Genomic DNA, 19,028 nt, shown 5'->3' with positions numbered 1-19,028 from the left:
TCAAGCTTCTGGCATTCCAATGAAGCAACAGGAAATACATGATAATGTTACAGAGCTCTACAAAAAGTATTGGCACATTTGGCAGTGACATACATTTTGTGTTTTGCAAAGTTTGTAGATTCTTTTTTTCACATGTTTCCATGGTATGCTGGAAAACAATGATAAGCATTTAATAAGTTTTAAAGGCTTTTTATTGTCAAAAACATTCAATATTATGCAAAGAGTCAATATTTACAGTGTTGACCCTTCTTCATAACCTCTGGCGTGCTGGATATCAGCTTCTGGGCCTAATCCTGACTGATAGCGATCCATTCTTCCCTTATTAGCGCTCGGAGGGGGACACGATTTGTTGGCTTTTGTCCACTAGCCTTTTGAGGATTGACTACAGGTTCTCTAGGGGAGTTGCACTCACAAACACCTGTTGCCAATGTTGAGCAATACATATGGTATATCGTCACTTACAAATGACACAGAGATTAAAATTACATTTCAAATACAATAATAATATTCAACCAAAAAAATAAAATAAATAAATAATCACATCATAAATGACATTCCCCTCAGCCAATAAAATTAAAATCTATGTGCCATGTGCTTGACATTTGTTGCAACAAGGAAGTAAAGGAGACATTAAGCACATGTTAGGTCACATGCTGTCAAGGCTCCTTTGTGAGTTTATTCAGGAAATACATATAATACATATATAAATATATATATATAAATCATTGTACATCCAAATGAGTTTTAAGTTTTTGGTCAATTTTAACGCCCATTTTAAAAAATCAATAACTCAAGGACCAAAAACAGTCCTTTTGAGATACATATTTTCATGAGTATTGCCTGTGTTTTAGGTTGATGTTAGTAAGTTTTATAGAAGACAGAGAGGAAAAGCTGTACCTTTTCCAGAAGTATTGATGATAGTGACGGCAGTGCATCAGAAGATAAGGTTGTAGTAAAAAAAATGTATGTGCTACTTACTAAAAAAAAAAAAAAAAAAAAAAAAAAAAAAAAATGGTACAAATATTACACATGATATTTTGGAGTAGTTAAGGCTTGATTTCTTTCATGGAATCTACCTGAATAAATCATGTAAAATCCCCTAAATTATTGAGTCTATTGCACATTGAATTTAATATTTTTAGGGAAATATGCTTGTGTATTTTAAGTTGACTCTCAAAATCGTGCGAATTTAAGTGAATGGAAATGATCTATTAATATGTAACTTTGAGTTATGTTGTATAATTAAAAACACTATACGCTACTACCACAAAACAGACACAAACTTGGTATTAGCAAAAGTTATTGCTTAATGATCAAAGCATGCTTCAGAATATTATACAGTTATTCACAACCTAAGCCCTACTCTTCTGCACAATGGTAACCATCAAAACTTTAACATAATAGAAACTCTTTCAATTGTCAAACATAACTGAATATTAAACATTACCAGATGTTTCCTTTTACTCAAAAACACATAATATAACACTTAATTTCAATATTTGCAGCAACATAGGCGAGAATAAGAACACAAGTCTGTGTTGGCTCGGTACTTTTAGCAGTTTTAAAGATAATTTTTAAAGCACTCTCTTTTACTTGTCCTTTTAAAAGCAATGTTTAAAAATAGGTCTATTTGATTTTTTTATAGCTATTTTATAATAAATCCAAAATCAAAATGTGAAAAGAACTACATTAGGAACTACAAATTAGTGTCCTCTGCTGCCATCGACTGGTTATAATGGTAATGTCATTATGTCATTTTTATTTTAAAAGTCTTTGTTTTATTGTCTGGGGTCCAAACATCCAAGTGTGCACAATAGAGGAACGGCCCCGATTACGCAGACCTCCTAAAAGAGTTCATTTTAGTATGAAAAGTCAACTTAATATGCTGGAATTTTGCAGATATCTGAAAAGGAGGCATAGTTGTACATCTCTTAGTCTCGCGTAGCCAGACCTTCAAACTGACGGCAGAAGGTCTGGACTCTATCTGAGCTTTTCTTGGCCAAGGACCGCCCAAGAGGACGTTTGACTGACATGTAACCCAACCAATCACAGTTCGTTTTGTTCCGCGTCATGTTTAGGGGCGTGGCAATATAATGTCGATGTCCCTACAATAACAGACCGGTGTGCATCTAATAAATTATTCATTCATGAACGTTGTGCAAGTTTACTGCAACAATGGAGCCGCGAACTTCACATACTTTTTGAAAATCCAGCGTTTAATTGATCCTGGCAAGCGCTATTGTCGCAGTTGTAAACACAACGGCTTTCTTCTTCCACGAGGGGTTTTGGCATCACGGCATTTGTTTCCAGGCGGGCCGATAAAGAATGTGACACACACGTCTCCCGGACATCCTGTAGAATTCAGCCAATCAGATCGCGACTTCGAAACTCCTGAAGTGTTTCCAGAAAAGTGTGCCATATGCATCAGACGTTCAGCCAACGGTTTGTGGGCGTGACGTCTGAGGCTGAGACTATACATCTCTAAACTGTTTTACTCATTTGGAATACAGTGTCAGTTCATTTATTTACCTTAATTATTATTTGTGGAACAGAAAAGGGTCTAAACAGACCGCCTAACTAATGCTAAACTGTGGCTTTGTAATCTGATTTAAAATGATATAAAATTGACCTACACTCTTAACCCTTGCTGTAAAAAAAGGCCAAGTTTTGACAGCATCATAGCATTTTACATTAAAACAGTAATATCCCGTAGTTATATTTGTCATTTTCGAAAAAATAGCCTACAGGAATATACTGTGAATTAACACCGCTCAAAGTCGACGCTCAGAGGCTGTTTTCCAAATCACACTCATTCACTATTCCCTACATTAGTTCTCTTATATAGTCCACTTGAATGAAAAGAAGTGAGTGAATTGAGACACTGATAAAAACACATGATAAGCACACAGCAAAAGTGTTAAATGAACACTGCTCAGTGTTTATATAATCCACACTCAGAGTGTTATAAGTAACGCTGAAGCAGGGTTAAAAAGTTAATGAGATAATTAAGTGATTAATTGAGTGATGATTGAGCATTACTGAAGACACCTGATGTTAACAAACAGAATCACTGAAGGAGAAAATCACAAATGTTAAGTCATCATATGGTGATCAGTGTGTGTTTTAGTTGGGCTACTACCGGCAGTGGTTTACTGTAAAATGTAGTTTTTTTTTTGGTCACCATTGTGGTGAAGAGTAGGGCCTGTGCTTCAGTCCAGGAGAAGATCTAGAAACATTGCTGATATGCTGCATGTTGCTTTATTTAACAGGCGATGACTGTATAGTTGCTGGTCCACTGGAAATCTATTTATTTACAATAGTTTTTTAGTGGTCTCAAATTAAATAAGATCACAGTAATACTTTGCTCACATTATACATCTGCAAACATCTGTTTGTGTATGTTTTTTTTAAACAAATTTTTTTTTTAATATTCATATAATAAGTGACACATTTAAAACATTTACACATTTGTCTACGAAACTTCTGGATTTATATATTTTTCTCACTTAAGATGCAAATGAAATAAATTATTTTGACAACATATACCTGAAAAATTATGTTTTTTTTGTGTTGTTTTAATTTTGATAATCCATTTCATATTAAAATTGACAGAACCCCCACCACCCCCTTTCAGACCAGTGCTACACCCCTGAACATTAGTCTGAGGCGATGGAACTTCTGGTTAAAAAGGGAGATGACCTCGTAATCAATCGTCTCTGTCAGATCCCGTTAAAGGAATCGCCTGGATTCATTCCTAGCCTTGGTTTCTTGAAGCACAGCAGTACATTTGGGATAGCTAATTTAGGCTTTTTAAAGTCTCAACTGATTGATATTGACTTTGCCATTTCCAAATTCAACTCCACAAACGCGCAATTCTTACAATTATAACTTGGATCTTAAGAAAACATTGTGGATGGGATGAACAGAAACTGATGAATTAAAGCCTGTTTCAATTTATTTTGACATTATGATATGCACCAAGGGAGAGAGAAAACTAGGAAATCGTCTACAATTGACCATGAAAACTTGCATTTAATCATTCTTTTAACTAAATAATAATAATAAAAAAAAGTATACTTTCAGTATAATTATTATTTGTAGAATCAATTATTTCATACATCTTTGGAAAATGGATAACTTTTGATTGGGTGGGCCACTGGTCTGCTGTTTGCTTCAGTAAAGATCACAAATTATATAAAAAATCATGCCTCTCTTTTTAAAATTTTTAACTTATTTTAACTTGAGCGCTATGTTTTAAGAAGCCAGCGTCATGCGCACGAGTAAGCGCAGTGGTCAAACACATTTGTATGTGTTTACATGCAACAAAAACGATGAAAAAGCAGAGCAGTGGAGATGTTTTCTGTGTGGTCAACACAACACATCACAATACAGAAGTAAAGTTGGTCGCAAATTTCATTTAATACAGACTTAGTGCAAACAGCACAATCAAAAAGGGAAACACTCACTCAATTATTTTTATTTTTTGCAAGATACATTAGCTTTAAAAAAAAAAAAAAAGTTTTTTGTAATTTCCAATAATGGCAACATACTGTAGATAGGGCTTTAAATATCTAATTTCAAGAATAATATATTTATGATGTAAATCATCAGTGCAATATTACTTAAAAATAAAATATCATACTGATCTGCAGATCATGTTCACTGTTGACATGATGGAATATCATACATCTCGCTAGTTATTTTGGCTAGAAGTGGTTTACTCATAGGCGGACTATATGGGGTCTATAGGCTATTGCTTGCTGGGTATCCAGTTAACTTAAATCTGTCAAGAGAGGAGTTTGCCTGGTTGTTCTGTAATCCATGTTTACTCATCTCCCAGACTTCCTGAAATAAAAACAAAAAAGACAAACACAAGTCAGATAACAACTCAATAAAAAAGTTTTATGCATTTTTATTGTATTTCTGTAAAAACAAACAAAACCTGGAATTACACTCTTGGCAACAAAACAAATAAAAAGAAGAGTCTGTTTCAGGAATAGTGGTGTGGAGAGTAAGGATGGAGGTTAGATATTTTGACAATCATCCTGAGTTTGAATCCCGATCCCATTCTTCTCTCCTATAGATTGCGGCTCATGCATAGATTGTTCAAGACACCTTTAGGGTTAGTGGTGGGAATGCCTGAGATTCACTGGGGGGTGGGGGTATATTTTGAATTTTTAAACCATATTCCCACTATATTTATGTATGAAATTTGCATAGCATTTGGATGGGATTACGTGGATAAAAGATGTAAATCCTCTACATTGTGAAGTTGGACTGGTTCCCGCTTGAAATTCACTCCATGAACTCACAGTCCCCCTGAGACTCCTTGAATTTGCTTTGCATTTCGCTTTTGTCAAGCAATGCAAGTGTGCTCGAGGAGATCTGCAGTGTGTGCTTGTTTATGCCTCATCAGCACAATGTGAGGAAACTGATAACTGAACTTTTGGGTGTTGCAGTTCTGTCACTTGATAAATGTTGCTCAAAAGTCTCACTCCACCCTCAGCAAAGCCACCAGTATAAACTCTTCTCTATGTGTTTAGGTTGCAGGGGAAGTTAAAAGCTCTTAAGCCAGCAAAATGTCATAACACATTTGGTTTACAATTTTTCTTCAGTTGCAGAATGACTATTATTATTATTCTTTTTTTTTATTATCTTTGAGTGTGCAAGTTTAAAAAATGTTGCAATTCCCATTATCACTTCATGGTTTTTGAGATGACTGGATACGCTCCAGCATCCCTGCAGAGGACAAATAGTTTGGAAAATGGATGGATAGACAGTCTGTGTCTGGCAAGCAAAAAACAGAACATGTAAAGTATCCAAAAAATTGGAAATTACCACAAGAATCATTTCACTTAAATTAATATTTTTTTTGTGACAATTTATGAATTGTTTCACAAACATTTATATTTGCATTCTATGACAGATTCTGCACGGATATACATAAGGATTGCTTTACAATTACTTGCAACAATTGTTAAAGAGACTACATGTGCAAATATGCAACATGCTCTATGAATGAGGCCCCAAAAGTATTTTGAGTAAAGGGAACAGGTAATCGCATGCCTTGGTCATCACCTGTCCATTAGATTGTGCTGTTTCCAATCGTGGGAAACTGTTTTTCCCTATACTTGATTACCAGATATACAAATATTGTCGAAATCATTTGAAATAAGACTAAAACTACCTCATCCATAAAACAATAAAACAGAAATCATAGTTTTACAATGAAACCGAGTCAAAAGTTATGATTGCTATTTGAATGCCGGCCAAGAATGTTAGGCATGCTTCTTAAATTCTTGGCAATGCTCCAATGCAGATCCACTCTGATGCATTTTGGGATGGCTTTTTTTTTTCTTTTTCTTTTTTAAAAACAGATGCTAAGCATTGATGATTATTTCTCATAAGCGAAATGCTCTCCCTAGTGCTCATTAAAATGATAAATGCCTAAGTGAGCGGCATCCATGCATGCAATACATCTGACTGCACCAAAAAGGAAACAAAATCATTCCTTTCAAAATGTGCTAGTGGATATATTCATTTCAATTATGTTAACAGTTAGTACAGAGCAAACAGCATGAGACATTCAGTTCGTGATATTGTCCAACAAAGAGTTTTGTTAATTCTTTGTAACTCGTGGTAGTCAACAAAATGCTGACTTGTGTGACAGCTTTAGCATCGGTTAGTCTGGAGGTGATACAGAAGTTGACATCAGGTCGGTTTGGTTATACTTGTTAACTGCTTCGCAGAAGTGTTCTCATAAACCTCTCAGTACAAAGCTGAGCGTATATTGCTACAGATTTGCAAATGCTTAATTCTTTCAATGTTAAAACACTTTCCTCTTTCCCAGTGTAATATCAAGAGACAGCATTCATAAGGCGAGACTTTTGAAATGTGTTGAAGCTGTGGCTTTTTAACTTCTTCAAAGCTTTGCTGTGTTTGTTTGATTATCCCAGTTAGGCCGACATAACAACATTGTCTAACCAAATAGCCTGGCTGGACCCTCTATTCAAACAATGGCAGATGGGGATAGTGTTGGGGAAATTTATAGTGTTGGGGGGGGATAGTGGGGATAGTGTTGTTTTGCAAATTTGATATGCTAGTGCCACATAAACTTCTGTACTTTTAATTTGACTTATTGTGGTTCTTGTCTAATTGTCTAATTTGTAAAAAAAGTTTAAAATCATACCGTTCACAGTCCATATATTTTCAAACACAGAAGAAATATTCTGAATATTACTGTTTACATGGAGGTCTTCAACAACCACTGTCTAATAATGCTGCAATGTCTGAGAGAGGAGAGAGACTTAATGAACCCATTATGCATCTAAGAGAGAGAAGAACAGAAGATCTAAACGACATCACCTTATTATACAGTTGTGGTCATAATAATAAGAGGGGTAACAACAGGATGATCAGAGTAAGTTGTACTTATTTTGTCTAATGTTGGAAAATATTGTTGTTCAAATATGCAGAAGATGCTGGAAAACCAAAGAAGATGAACAAATCTTAGAGGATTTTTCTGAAGAACAGTGTTTAACTGCTCATGACAATTAAGGGAATCATGTCAACTACGATAAAGAGAAAAAGCAGTCGTGGATCATCCAGGTAAAGAGACACATGCAGTATTAAGAATCAAGTATATGTAAACTTGTGAACATTTTGTAAATTCATTTACTGTTTTGTCTTGTGGACAACATGTAAACATCTATTATGTGAAATAGGTTATTCATGAAACTACCAAATAAAAAAATAAAAACAAGCAATTTTTATAATCCCTCTTATTTTGTTAAAATTATTATTATTATTTTGTACAGATTCTGCAAGGTTTATTTAAACTTATAACCACAACTGTATATGTTTACAGTATAGGGCCGCCAGCAAGTTACCATTTGAGACTGATTACATAAGAATTTATAGGAAAATAAATATAGATTGAAAAATTATGGCAAACTCAAAAGTCAAGATAAGTCACGGTAATGCTGAAAACAAGATTAATTTATTCAATCAACTGCCAGCCCGTAAAGCAAAAATAATCTGCCTCCCCAAGAATAAACTTGTAAGTGCGCTGGATGCTGTTACAGGAAATTCCTGAGATGTTATAGACAGAAGACGGCAGAACACTTCCTTAAGTGTTGGAAGTAGCCGTGCAAGTAGTCAATCTAGCCAGAACGATGCTGCTACACAGAGTAAGACACTAGAAGAAGCCGACTAAACAATCATTTTGACAACAACAAAAGAAATGATGTTGTATATTTTGGTAATGTATGTAGACATTTAATGAAGGTTAAAGACACATTTCAGGGCCGAGGCCACTGACCAGACCCAGATCTGGGGGTTCGGGGTTCGATTAGGGGTTCTGTCGCCGAGGCGTCCGGATCAGCCGTGCCCTTCAGAACCTTCATACGCTTGCCAAACGCTTCCTTTTTTGGGTAGAGCAAGAAGTCATACACAAGAGCAGCAGCCACCCCACCGATCATGGGTGCAATCCAGTATATCTATACAAGGAAATAATTGTTAATTATTTGATAAAAATTTTTATTTTGCACATAGTACGCAAAAGAACAGAACCAAACGTTTTCTTTTCTGGCCTATGAATGCTTTTGAAGAAATAATACTGTCACAATGTTTATAATGCAAAAATCAAATATAACCAAATCATAAAATGACTAATCTCTACCCTCAGCAAAGCATTTAAGTTGCCATAAATTTTTGTTTTACTCAAACAGCAAATGCAATTTGTTCTGACAAAAACCTTGTTGATAAAATGAGGTTCGAACTTACCCAGTGGTTTTTAAAGGATTCAAGAATAACGGCTGGTCCAAAAGATCGAGCAGGGTTGATGCCGCAGCCGGTGTAACTGATCTGGGGATGAGAATGAGGAGCTTGTAAGGTTATGCATGCAGCAGAAAAGAGTCTTGACTAAGCTTGGTTGGAAATCTACTGATCTAAGAACATTGCGTATCATTTACGTTTGGTTGATGAAAAGTCAATTATCAAGTGCTTGCTTACTGCTACCAGGTGCCCTAAACCCACTGATAGTCCAATGGCTAGGGGTGCAGAGCCTTTGACATCGGTCCGGTGTTTGTCTGTTGTGGCCAAGACACAGAGGACCAGCTGAAAGGTTGCAAAGAGCTCAATGGCAAATCCCTGTCCCTGTGACACACCGTTACTCAGCTACAAGAAAAAAGAAAAAGAAAAAAAAAGAAAAGGGGATTACCTTGTAATGATGCAAAAAGTTCAACATGATACTACTACTGTCATATTGCAATCATAAGACAAGATAATAAATGTGATTTCAAGAATACCTCCTAACATCTGATTGAAATTTGAACATTTGCACCATTACTGTCAGAAGAAAAAGACTGCTCATTTAACAAACATTTACCCCATTAGCAGGGAGTGTAGTCACACTACATGGGGAAAATAGTCACAATGGGAACCTATACCATTAAATATTGTAGACTTTTTATAGTAAAAATTTAACAGTAAAACAATTATGAAATAAAATGAAAGAGCAAAAATGGAAAATATAATATAAACAAAATCAAACAGTTGTTTTGGCCTACAAAAAATGGAAATTAAAACATTAAAAGAAAAGAAAAGTTAATTATTGCCTTTGTATTTAGTTATGGCACTAAAGCAAATTGTTCAAATATTACCTGGAAAATATTTACATTGTTTTTTGAGTTGACAGCTTATGAAAATGTATTATGTATACAAAAATAATTACATTAAAAATATTTCCCTAATATTTTAAATGCACATGTCTTCGTTTCTTCTTTTTATTTTTAATGGACTCCATAGAACCCTTTTGCAGCCCCAAATAGAAAGAAAGAAAGAAAGAAAGAAAGAAAGAAAGAAAGAAAGAAAGAAAGAAAGAAAGAAAGAAAGAAAGAAAGAAAGAAAGGAAAGAAAGAAAGAAAGAAAGAAAGAAAGAAAGAAAGAAAGAAAGAAAGAATTCTAGTTTAAGACAATTTTGAGTTTGAAATCAACATACAAAAAATCACAGCTAGATAAAAAAAAAAAACTTTTGTGTAACTTATAGTTACTAAAATATCCCCATATGACAACTAACCATGTAATACAATTTTGAATAGTATTAGTGGTTGAAATTGAATACTCTGTATAAAGCAACTTACCATATTGAGCCCCAGTGTTGTGTCAGGGTCAGGGCTAACTTTGAACATAATGCCACTTGCCAGCACAGCTCCCAACATCTGGGCGATGACATACATGAAGGCCCTGAAGAAACTGATCTGACAGCTAACCAAAAGTCCTAAAGTAATAGCTGGGTTCAAGTGGGCTCCACTGATATGCCCCAAACTCTGAGCCAGTGTGGCAATCGCCAGACCAAAAGCTAAAGCTACTTTAACCTCTTGGTCAGGATATCTGTTGTGCCTGTTTCCAATGGCAGAGGCTATACCAATAAAAACAAAAATGGTCATCCCAACAAACTCGGCCAATACTGCCCGCCAAAAGGACCAACTTTTAAGCTCTCGTGCCATTACAAGAATTGTTCCTCTTCTGCCTTTTAGCTGGTAAATGAAAATGCCTGCTAAGCTACCACTTATAAACACCTAGTGAAAGATGACTGACAGGAAACTGGTTTTAACAAAGGAACCACAGTTTTAGACCAGAAAACGGTAGGAGGTAGTTAATTGCTAACTGTCCGAGAGCTAGTGTCACACAACAACCCTATTAAATTGTAGTTCTACCAGAAAGACTCAGGAGAATAAATACCGTAACAAGTATACATTAATTAACAGCTCAGCAAGCAAAATGATGATATAAAGTTCTTTGGCGTAACTCTGAAGTCTGTAGCTCGCATTCCGAGGGTACGGAATCTGCATTTCCTGCCTGAAGACGAAGGCAGGGGTGCAGCCGACCCCCAGGGAGGCATGGGAAGGGATCATCCTGGTGGTGGTGGGGAGGATGGAGGTGAATGTAGGCGTCAGCATCTGCAAACTCAGACATGTGTAAGTTTCGATCTTTTATACTACAAGTAGTTAGAGCACGATTGGATAATGAGAAGGTAATTGGTGACGTAACGAGGGGGGGGGGGGGGGGGGGTGCACACAACCCCCCCAACCTACTACCCTGAGGAGCAGACCACACCCACCAATAAGGTTCAGAGGCCCACAAAATAATTTAAAACAAAGAATTTATTGAAGTCGAACAATTAAGAGCATCTTTAAAAGCAAGGCAGTCGCCCTTTGCCACAGAGTATCTCTGGGCCTGGCTTTAGTTCCCCCCACACTCCCCCACTCAGAGGGTGCCACTACCCGACCGGAAGAGTCCCCCCCGGCAGATGAACTGGAAAGGCGAAACAAGAGGTTACTTTGGTGCAGCCCTGGCTGCCAATGGTTGAATTGCAATGATTCACTAGCACACTACACTGGCTATTACCTGGCGGTAAGGTGTGCCCGGCTCGCTCCCAGGTACTTCAGCTGGCCGCTCGGTCTGATACGGCCCCGTCAACGAGGCCTGGGGAAATTCACTGCAAACATGGGACACACTTTGAAAGAAAACACCACAACACACCAAGGTTCAAGTGAGACTTCACCGCAATCTTCACACCAACAGTCAGCAGGTGGTTGACTCAGGACAGTGGCAGGCAGGCGGCGACGTTGGCGGTGCTGGAGTGCGATATTCAGTCGGGTACATGCCAGGGGTGAGGCAAGTGGGGTTGGTGGGGTTACAGTTACACACTTAGGGCCCTATCTTGCACCCAGCGCAATTGACTTTGTACACCGACGCATGTACTGTATCTTTCCTATTTTGCACCCGCGCACAGCAGACTTTTCCCTCCACAGACGCACGCCGGTAAACTAGGGAATGAACTTGCGCTCCCGGGGGCGGTGCAGGGGGACCTGTTAACACACGAGGGAAATCATTGTTGTGTCCATGAAGATGTGAAAAAATAGACATAAATCTAGCTTACACATTTACCCAAATGATTATACACCTGTTTAACCGAAGCTAATTTGGGTGGGTTTCTCCCATCCCCAACGTCACTTCTCTGTGTTTTACGGCCCTGACGGGAACGTTGGTCTCCTCGGCTGTGAACCGCTCCTGGCGTGCGCCTGGCAAATCCGCCGTTATAATAGCAATCCGCCATGGAACAAACGCGCCTGCTCTTAAAGGGAATGTGAGATGTCGCTTTGATTGGTTTATTTCACGTTACGCCCAAACCACACCTATGAATAATGAAGCTACTTCAGACCAACCCATTTTAGATTTGCGTCGGGCGCAAGAGTCATTTATCCCGGTGGTATAATAGCAACAGCAACCAAGACCCGCCCACAAAGTTATTGCGTTTCGCGCTTGATACTTGCGTTTCAGATCGTTATAATAGGGCCCTTAGAGCGAAAAGCTGGAGGCCTCTGCTGTAATGCAAACTGGTAATGGCAAGGCACAATGATGCAAAGGCTTTATAGGACAATGCAACAGCACTCATGGAAGTTGGCTACAACACATGCACGGCAGCAATAATGCACATCCAGTATGGAAGTGACTAGAATAGTACAGTGGGGCTGGTGGGTCGTTGGCTACAACACAGGCAAGGCAGCAATGATGCACATCCAGTATGGAAGTCGCTAGAATTGTACAATGGGGCTGGTGGGTCGTTAGCTACTATACAGGTGATCTGTCTATACCGGACATATACTAATTAACAAGACTTTGATCACAATAAATGAGGGGGGAGACGGGAGATGGGCAGGCGCTGGCGGTATATTTCAAATGTTCTACAACTCAAACAATCACGTTAAGTGGAAGTGTTTACTTAGCTTGCAGTAGCCCCAAGTGATTCCTCTCCCCCTTCGTTATTTTTGTTTTTGTAAAAAAGTCGTTTTTTGTTTTTGTTTTTTGCACACAAAAAGTATTCTCGACGCTTGATAAACTTCATGTTGAGCCACTGTAGTCACTTGGACTATTTTAACAATGTCTTTACTAACTTTCTGGGCCGACAAGTTTAAATTACAGAGAAGTCTATGGAGGAGTGAGACAGCTCTCAGATTTCATCTAAAATATCTTAAGATGAATGAAAGTATTACAGGTTTGGAACAACATGAGGGTGAGTAATTACTGACAGAATTTTCATTTTTGGGTGAACTAACCCTTTAAGTTGCAGCTTTTGAAATGTACATGAGCTTGCATGCATGTGAATTTATTTTAATTTGTTAATGTTTATTCACTAGATGTCCGATGATCACAGCTCAATTCTTGATGTGCCAGTGGGGATTGTGATAGTTGAAGATGGGACGACTCTTAAGCCCCTCAACTCTCTGCATTCGTCTCCCTCTTCGATTGGAATAGTAATCAAGGGAAAATTAGTGATGGACAATCTACATGACCTTCCTGAAGCAATGTGCCTTCTGTTCGAACTAATTTATGCATTGCACCTGAGTTACCCAAAGTCGCTGAGATACACGTTTGACTTCATTCAGCGCATTCTACTTTCCTTGGGGCAGATTGACCTGCAGCCTAAAACACAGTCGTTGGAAAACCGGCTGTTTGGTTAAAATGGCACACTTTTAATTGCAACACATTTACATTGCACATGGTCTTTTGAAAATGAGCTTACTGTTTTGTAAAAATGTGAGCTTACTGTTAAAAAAAAATGTGTTTACTGGTTTGCTCATGTGTCTTTTAAAAATGAGCTTACTGTTTTAAATATGAGCTTACTGTTTTGCTCATGTGTTTTGTAAATTGTGAGCTTACTGTTATAAATATGAGCTTTCTGTTTTTTTTAATGTGAGCTTAATATTTTGTAAAAAATATAAGCTTACTGTTAAACATGAGCTTAATTTTTTAATGTGACTTAAAAATGCAGCTTACTGTTAACAATATGAGCTTACTGTTTTTTTTTTAAATGTGAGCTTACTGTTAAAAATATGAGCTTAAAGTTTTGTTCATGTGTCTTAATGTAACTTAAAAATATGAGCTTAATGTTGTGAGCAATGTTTCTTAAATTAATGTAAATGTATAAACCTAATAAAGCAGTTTATGGAAAAACAATATTTGTATTAAATCATTTATAAATCATTAAAACAAGTAAACAACCATATAAAACTGGAAAATTTAAGTTAAGTCTATTTCCCTGTTTAAGTTATCTGTACTTGAACATTTAAGTTAATTAAATGAAGAGACCAACATTAGGTCAACTCAATTGAATTGAGTTGTCAATTTTGCCATTATTCAATTTTACTTACGCAACCACTTTCCTCAAATCATTTGAGTAGTCTCAACTTATCAGGGTTTACTTGAACATTTAAGTTTATTCAATGAAGAGACCAACATTAGGTCAACTCAATTGAATTGAGTTGTCAATTTTGCCATTACTCAATTTTACTTACGCAACCACTTTCCTCAAATCATTTGAGTAGTCTCAACTTATTAGGGTTTACTTGAACATTTAAAGGGATACTTCAGGATTTAGCATTAAGCTTTGTATTAGTAGAAAACCTGTAGTATTTTCGAATTACCATGCTTTCCACCCTCATATCCCCCTGAGATGAGAGATTTATGCATTTTTTGTCTGGAAAAAATCCTCTGATGACGCAAAAATCGTCATTTTGCGTCATCGGAGGATTTTCTGCCCATAGGCTGAAGATTACAGCCAGTAGTAGGGGCTGTCCCGCATGTTTTCAACCCGCCCATAGAGGGTGGGATCTCACTCACAGAATGTACACAGTATCAGCCGTCTTTCTTTGGAAACTAAGCTAGCAGGCTCTTGTTCTGTGGAGAAAGCTGAGTTGTAGGAGAAAGCTGAGTAGTAGGGGTTACCATTCTCGTTTTCCCGGACATGTCCGGCCGTCGAGATCGTCCAGAAAGTCCGGGATTCGGCTTTTGCTTTCTGCAGTCGCCATTCATTGTTTACATGCACACCTTTTGTTTCAATCTAACTGAATTAATTCCGATTGGTGAATCTGAATGTAGTGTTTACATGAACGCTAAACAAGTGATCGGTCAATGTGCGTTTTAACATTGCTAAGAAAATTCCCGCTCCTCCATGAGAGATAGGAGACCTGTGCGTCTCAGTAATTACGCCACCGGCCTCGCGCCGTTCTCCCGCGGCCCTCAGCCTCGTCCTGCTCGCCACAGTAAACATGATGAATGGCGACTGTAGAACGCAAAAGCCGAATCCCGGACATTTTGGGCGATCTCGATATCCCGGGCAAACTCGTCACGGAGACTCACTAGTAGCATAACCTTGTTGTTTTCAACTGCGCTCTCTTACCGGGAGGCGTGGCTTGGGAGTGGCCTCGTAGAGCAGCGAAGCAAGTGCATTCTGGGAGTTGTTGTCTTTCATCCACATAAGCCAAAAATACATTTTCTGGGTTTTCTCAGTCTAGAAAACTCCAAATTCAAAAATTTCTTCACATTTCTTCTACATAAATGGCCTATTTTAAATACACATTCATCTTTCCAGAGGTGAAGTATCCCTTTAAGTTTATTCAATGAAGAGACCAACATTAGGTCAACTCAATTGAATTGAGTTGTCAATTTTGCCATTACTCAATTTTACTTACGCAACCACTTTCCTCAAATCATTTGAGTAGTCTCAACTTATTAGGGTTTACAGTGTAATTATATCATTAACAACATGTGCTTTTGAGCAGAGCTCGACATTAAGTCATTGACGTGCTTGTCCCTCGGACAAGTAAATCGGTCATTCACTTGTCCATGTAAAAAAGTTGCTTTTCCGGAAAATATAGGATTTTATAGCTTTAAAATATTTAAATCTGCATATTTGTTATATTTACCACAAGGTAACCCCTAAGGTAAGCAGCTAAGGTTACGTGCTAACGTGTCGTCGTAGGAGAGGAATGTGGACAAACGTTGACACAACATATCAAAGGCTGGTTTGCTCTATCTAAAATTTCTGACCCACTGCTCCTCGTTAAAGCCGGCCACAATATGCTCCCACCAGTCCTGAGATCTCTCTCGCACACAATCACTGAAGCATATGCGCAGGCTGCAATGATGGCACTTTTCGTCCTCCTCCGCCTCAAAATCATGGTGATGTTTGGCGAACTTTGCATATATCACTGGGCTAGCATCAAGCATATTTCATGTTTGTACATCTGTGCAAGAAAATTGAACCCTTTAAGCATGCACAATGTTTCAGATAGTAGCCTATGGCTAGTGTAAACATATGAATCGGTATGGAAGTAAAATAATGCCAAAAGTTTTTGAAACAAAAAAGCATGTTGAATTGCACTACTTGAAAAAAAAAAAAAAAGGCGTTGCATTAACCATACTTGTATTTTAATGCATTGCATTTTTTGGGCTTGCATTTTTATGGGCTGAAATTCAACATGGTTGAATATTTAAGCTGTGAATATTTCAATTCAAAACATTTCAAACACATTTTCATTATAAAAAATTAAATAATCCATATTCACCTTTATTTCACTTCCAAAATATTCAAACTGTTTAAAAATACAACCTATAATATTCAACAGGTCCATTTTATTTCGCTTTTCAAATTCGCTTCCACAAATTCAGTGGTTCAAATTCGACAGTAAATTCAACATTGACATCCAGGAACTGCAGGAAAAGCAGTAGATTGCCGAGCATACTCTCCATCTGCTGTTAGTCAACCTCACCAGCAGGTGACCAGACCAGCAACAGTTAGAGCAAGCCATTCATTCATAAAAAACTCATTTACAGCAATTGAGCATGCATTACGTTTTTTCGATGATTATCTGGGTCAGTATATATGCGGAAAATATGATAAAGACATAAAAGCTGTGTTTATGTTTCATTCAACTTCATTGTTACTTTCCCTATGTAGCCTACATGTCATCAGCTTTCTCTACCATGAATGGGATTATAATCGGTTTCCCTCAATACCTCATCATACTGAAGGATTCCCCTTCCGTTGTTTCCCAGTGATATACTAGCATAAAACAACACTTGATCAATTAATACTAACACTTTCTCTTCTCTTCTCTTCTCTTCTCTTCTCTTCTCTTCTCTTCTCTTCTCTTCTCTTCTCTTCTCTTCTCTTCTCTTCTCTTATATATATACATGTACATGTACTGCATTAGATTAAACTGGGAAGGGTCATAGCACTTGCATATTGTAGTCCTATTGTTAGTTTAACTGTAAGTCGCTTTGGATAAAAGCATCTGCTAAAAGACTAAATTTAGCCTAAATGTAAAATTTGCTTGATATTGGACATTCACACATTTAGGGATCGTCTCTAAAGTTGCATACAACATTGGCATACACGTTTCTAACTTTAATAGCAAACTTAAATTTATTTGAATAAATATAAAAAATCTAAAGGGTGCGCATTATGCCTGACACCCATGAACACTTTACATTTGGTTTTATGACTGTACGTCGTTCTATTCAAATGCTATCGAAGTTAGAAACGTGTATACCAAAGTCGTATGCAAGAGACTAAATGTGCGAATGTCCAATGTTAAGCCAACTTTGTGCCAGTAAATCACTGGGAAACGCTCAGCATTAAACTTTGCGTGTTTAATTCATATTCTGAGTCCATCTGCTTGCCTGCGAGTTTGGTCTTTTATATTACTGTATTAGTCCATTAAGCTACGTTAAGTGTTTTATGTCCAGTAGGGGAATCCTGAAGTATTGAGGGAAACTGTAGTAGCCTATTGCATGCAGCACATCGCCACAATATAAAGTTAAGGCAACTAAACAACCAAGAGAAATACAGTATGTCAACCTCAAATGTAACACTGGATGAACATCCGCATCGGGGGAATAACATAATCTTGTTCACGGTAGAGAAAGATGCATGTAGGCTACACAGGAAAAGTAACCATGAAGACACTGAATTTAAAGGGGTCATATAATGGTACATGCACTTTTACAAGCTGATTGTACTGAAATGTGTGTTGGCAGTGCCTGTACACAACCATCATAAAATGATAAAAATCCATCCAGTGTTTTTAAAAAAAATCTTCTTATATGTTTCCTCCCATCAAGCTGTTCGATTTTGTGACGTCACAATATCGACACCCCTCCCACGATGGTTGATTGACAGGAGCGTTTCAACACAGACCCGCCCTCGCGCGCGAGCTGTCAATCATAGCCCGCGCCGGCCGGCGTGTTCAGTGTTGATAGCTGGAGCACTGAGTAGAATGGCGTCTAAGTTATAGTGGTGTTCTGTTCTTCGGTGCAATAATGAACACAGCAGTCATGTTGAGGTTCCTAAATCTGTACAGCTGAAGACGCAGTGGCTGAGTTTGTTATCGAAGGGAATATTCCCCACGATCAACGTCAATGCTTTCATGTTTGCGCAAATCATTTCACACACCAGACTGCTTTACAAACGAGGATCAGTAAAAAGCTGGTTATTTGCTAAGAAGCTGCTCCTGAAAAAAGGATCAGTACCAACTATTCGTGTTCCTGCTGGACCTCCAGAAGAACTAAAGTGAGTGTAATGTTTTATCGACCTTTATATTAATCTTTATATTAATCTTTGCAAATCGCTTGCACGCTTCACGATGAATGCGGCTATTTTTACACTCAGGGTACATTACAGCATGTTTTCTATGTATGACGTTCTCAATATAATTCATAATCCCATGTTTATAATGAACAACGCGTTATGGTTATTGTGTTATTGTGTTACAAACAGTGTGCGCACAGAACAGAGGGGCGGGGTGAGCAAAGCTCATTATCATTTAAAGACACATGCACTCAAACGGCGTGCTGAAAACAGAGCTGTTTTTGACCAGGTAAAATTTGTGTTTTCTTACAATACTAATGAGAATTTTTAATTAAAGTATATTACAAACTTTTAATTTAGACCCTAAAGAATCATATTAGCTTGTACAAAAATGACATCATATGACCCCTTTAACATAAAAAAGCCGTCATAATAATCACAAATACACTTACATTGCTGACATGAGTTTTTATGAATGAATGGCTTGCTCTAAATGCTGGTCAACAACACCCGCTTTTGCACCACCTGCTGGTGAGGTTGACTAACAGCAGATGGAGAGTATGCTCGGAAATCTACTGCTTTTCCTGCAGTT

The 19,028-nt window shown here is 37.6% G+C and overlaps 1 protein-coding gene and 1 long non-coding RNA gene across 3 annotated transcripts; one reads left to right on the top strand and one right to left on the bottom strand.

Annotated features, from left to right (window-relative positions):
* The first annotated feature begins 547 nt into the window (after positions 1-547).
* On the top strand, positions 548-4,604 carry LOC309500234. Its single transcript, XR_014206507.1, has 2 exons — positions 548-1,919; positions 2,471-4,604. It is a non-coding gene; the product is annotated as an uncharacterized lncRNA (long non-coding RNA).
* On the bottom strand, positions 4,396-10,561 carry aqp1a.2 (aquaporin 1a (Colton blood group), tandem duplicate 2). Of its 2 annotated transcripts, none has more exons than XM_082171799.1 (5): positions 10,143-10,561; positions 9,013-9,177; positions 8,785-8,865; positions 8,321-8,498; positions 4,396-4,845 (listed from the first exon to the last, which is right to left on the bottom strand). In XM_082171799.1, the coding sequence occupies exons 1-5, from the start codon at positions 10,506-10,508 to the stop codon at positions 4,826-4,828; spliced, it is 810 nt and encodes a 269-aa protein (XP_082027925.1). In that variant the 5' UTR covers positions 10,509-10,561; the 3' UTR covers positions 4,396-4,825. The 2 variants fall into 2 exon arrangements, with proteins under 2 accessions (XP_082027925.1, XP_082027926.1); XM_082171800.1 differs by having other exon boundaries at positions 8,326-8,498.
* Positions 10,562-19,028: the final 8,467 nt, after the last annotated feature.

Source organism: Leuciscus leuciscus (genome assembly GCF_965113295.1).
Source record: "Leuciscus leuciscus genome assembly, chromosome: 6".
Taxonomy (NCBI): domain Eukaryota; kingdom Metazoa; phylum Chordata; class Actinopteri; order Cypriniformes; family Leuciscidae; genus Leuciscus; species Leuciscus leuciscus.
This window is presented reverse-complemented; position numbering and strand designations above follow the sequence as displayed.

Excerpts from the sequence above, each read along its gene's own strand:
- aqp1a.2 (XM_082171799.1), bottom strand. The coding sequence starts at position 10,508 with ATGGCACGAGAGCTTAAAAGTTGGTCCTTTTGGCGGGCAGTATTGGCC. Across the intron at positions 9,178-10,142 it reads CAACACTGGGGCTCAATATG|CTGAGTAACGGTGTGTCACA; the intron begins GTAAGTTGCTTT and ends TTTTTCTTGTAG. Across the intron at positions 4,846-8,320 it reads AACCCCCAGATCTGGGTCTG|GAAGTCTGGGAGATGAGTAA; the intron begins GTCAGTGGCCTC and ends TTTTTATTTCAG.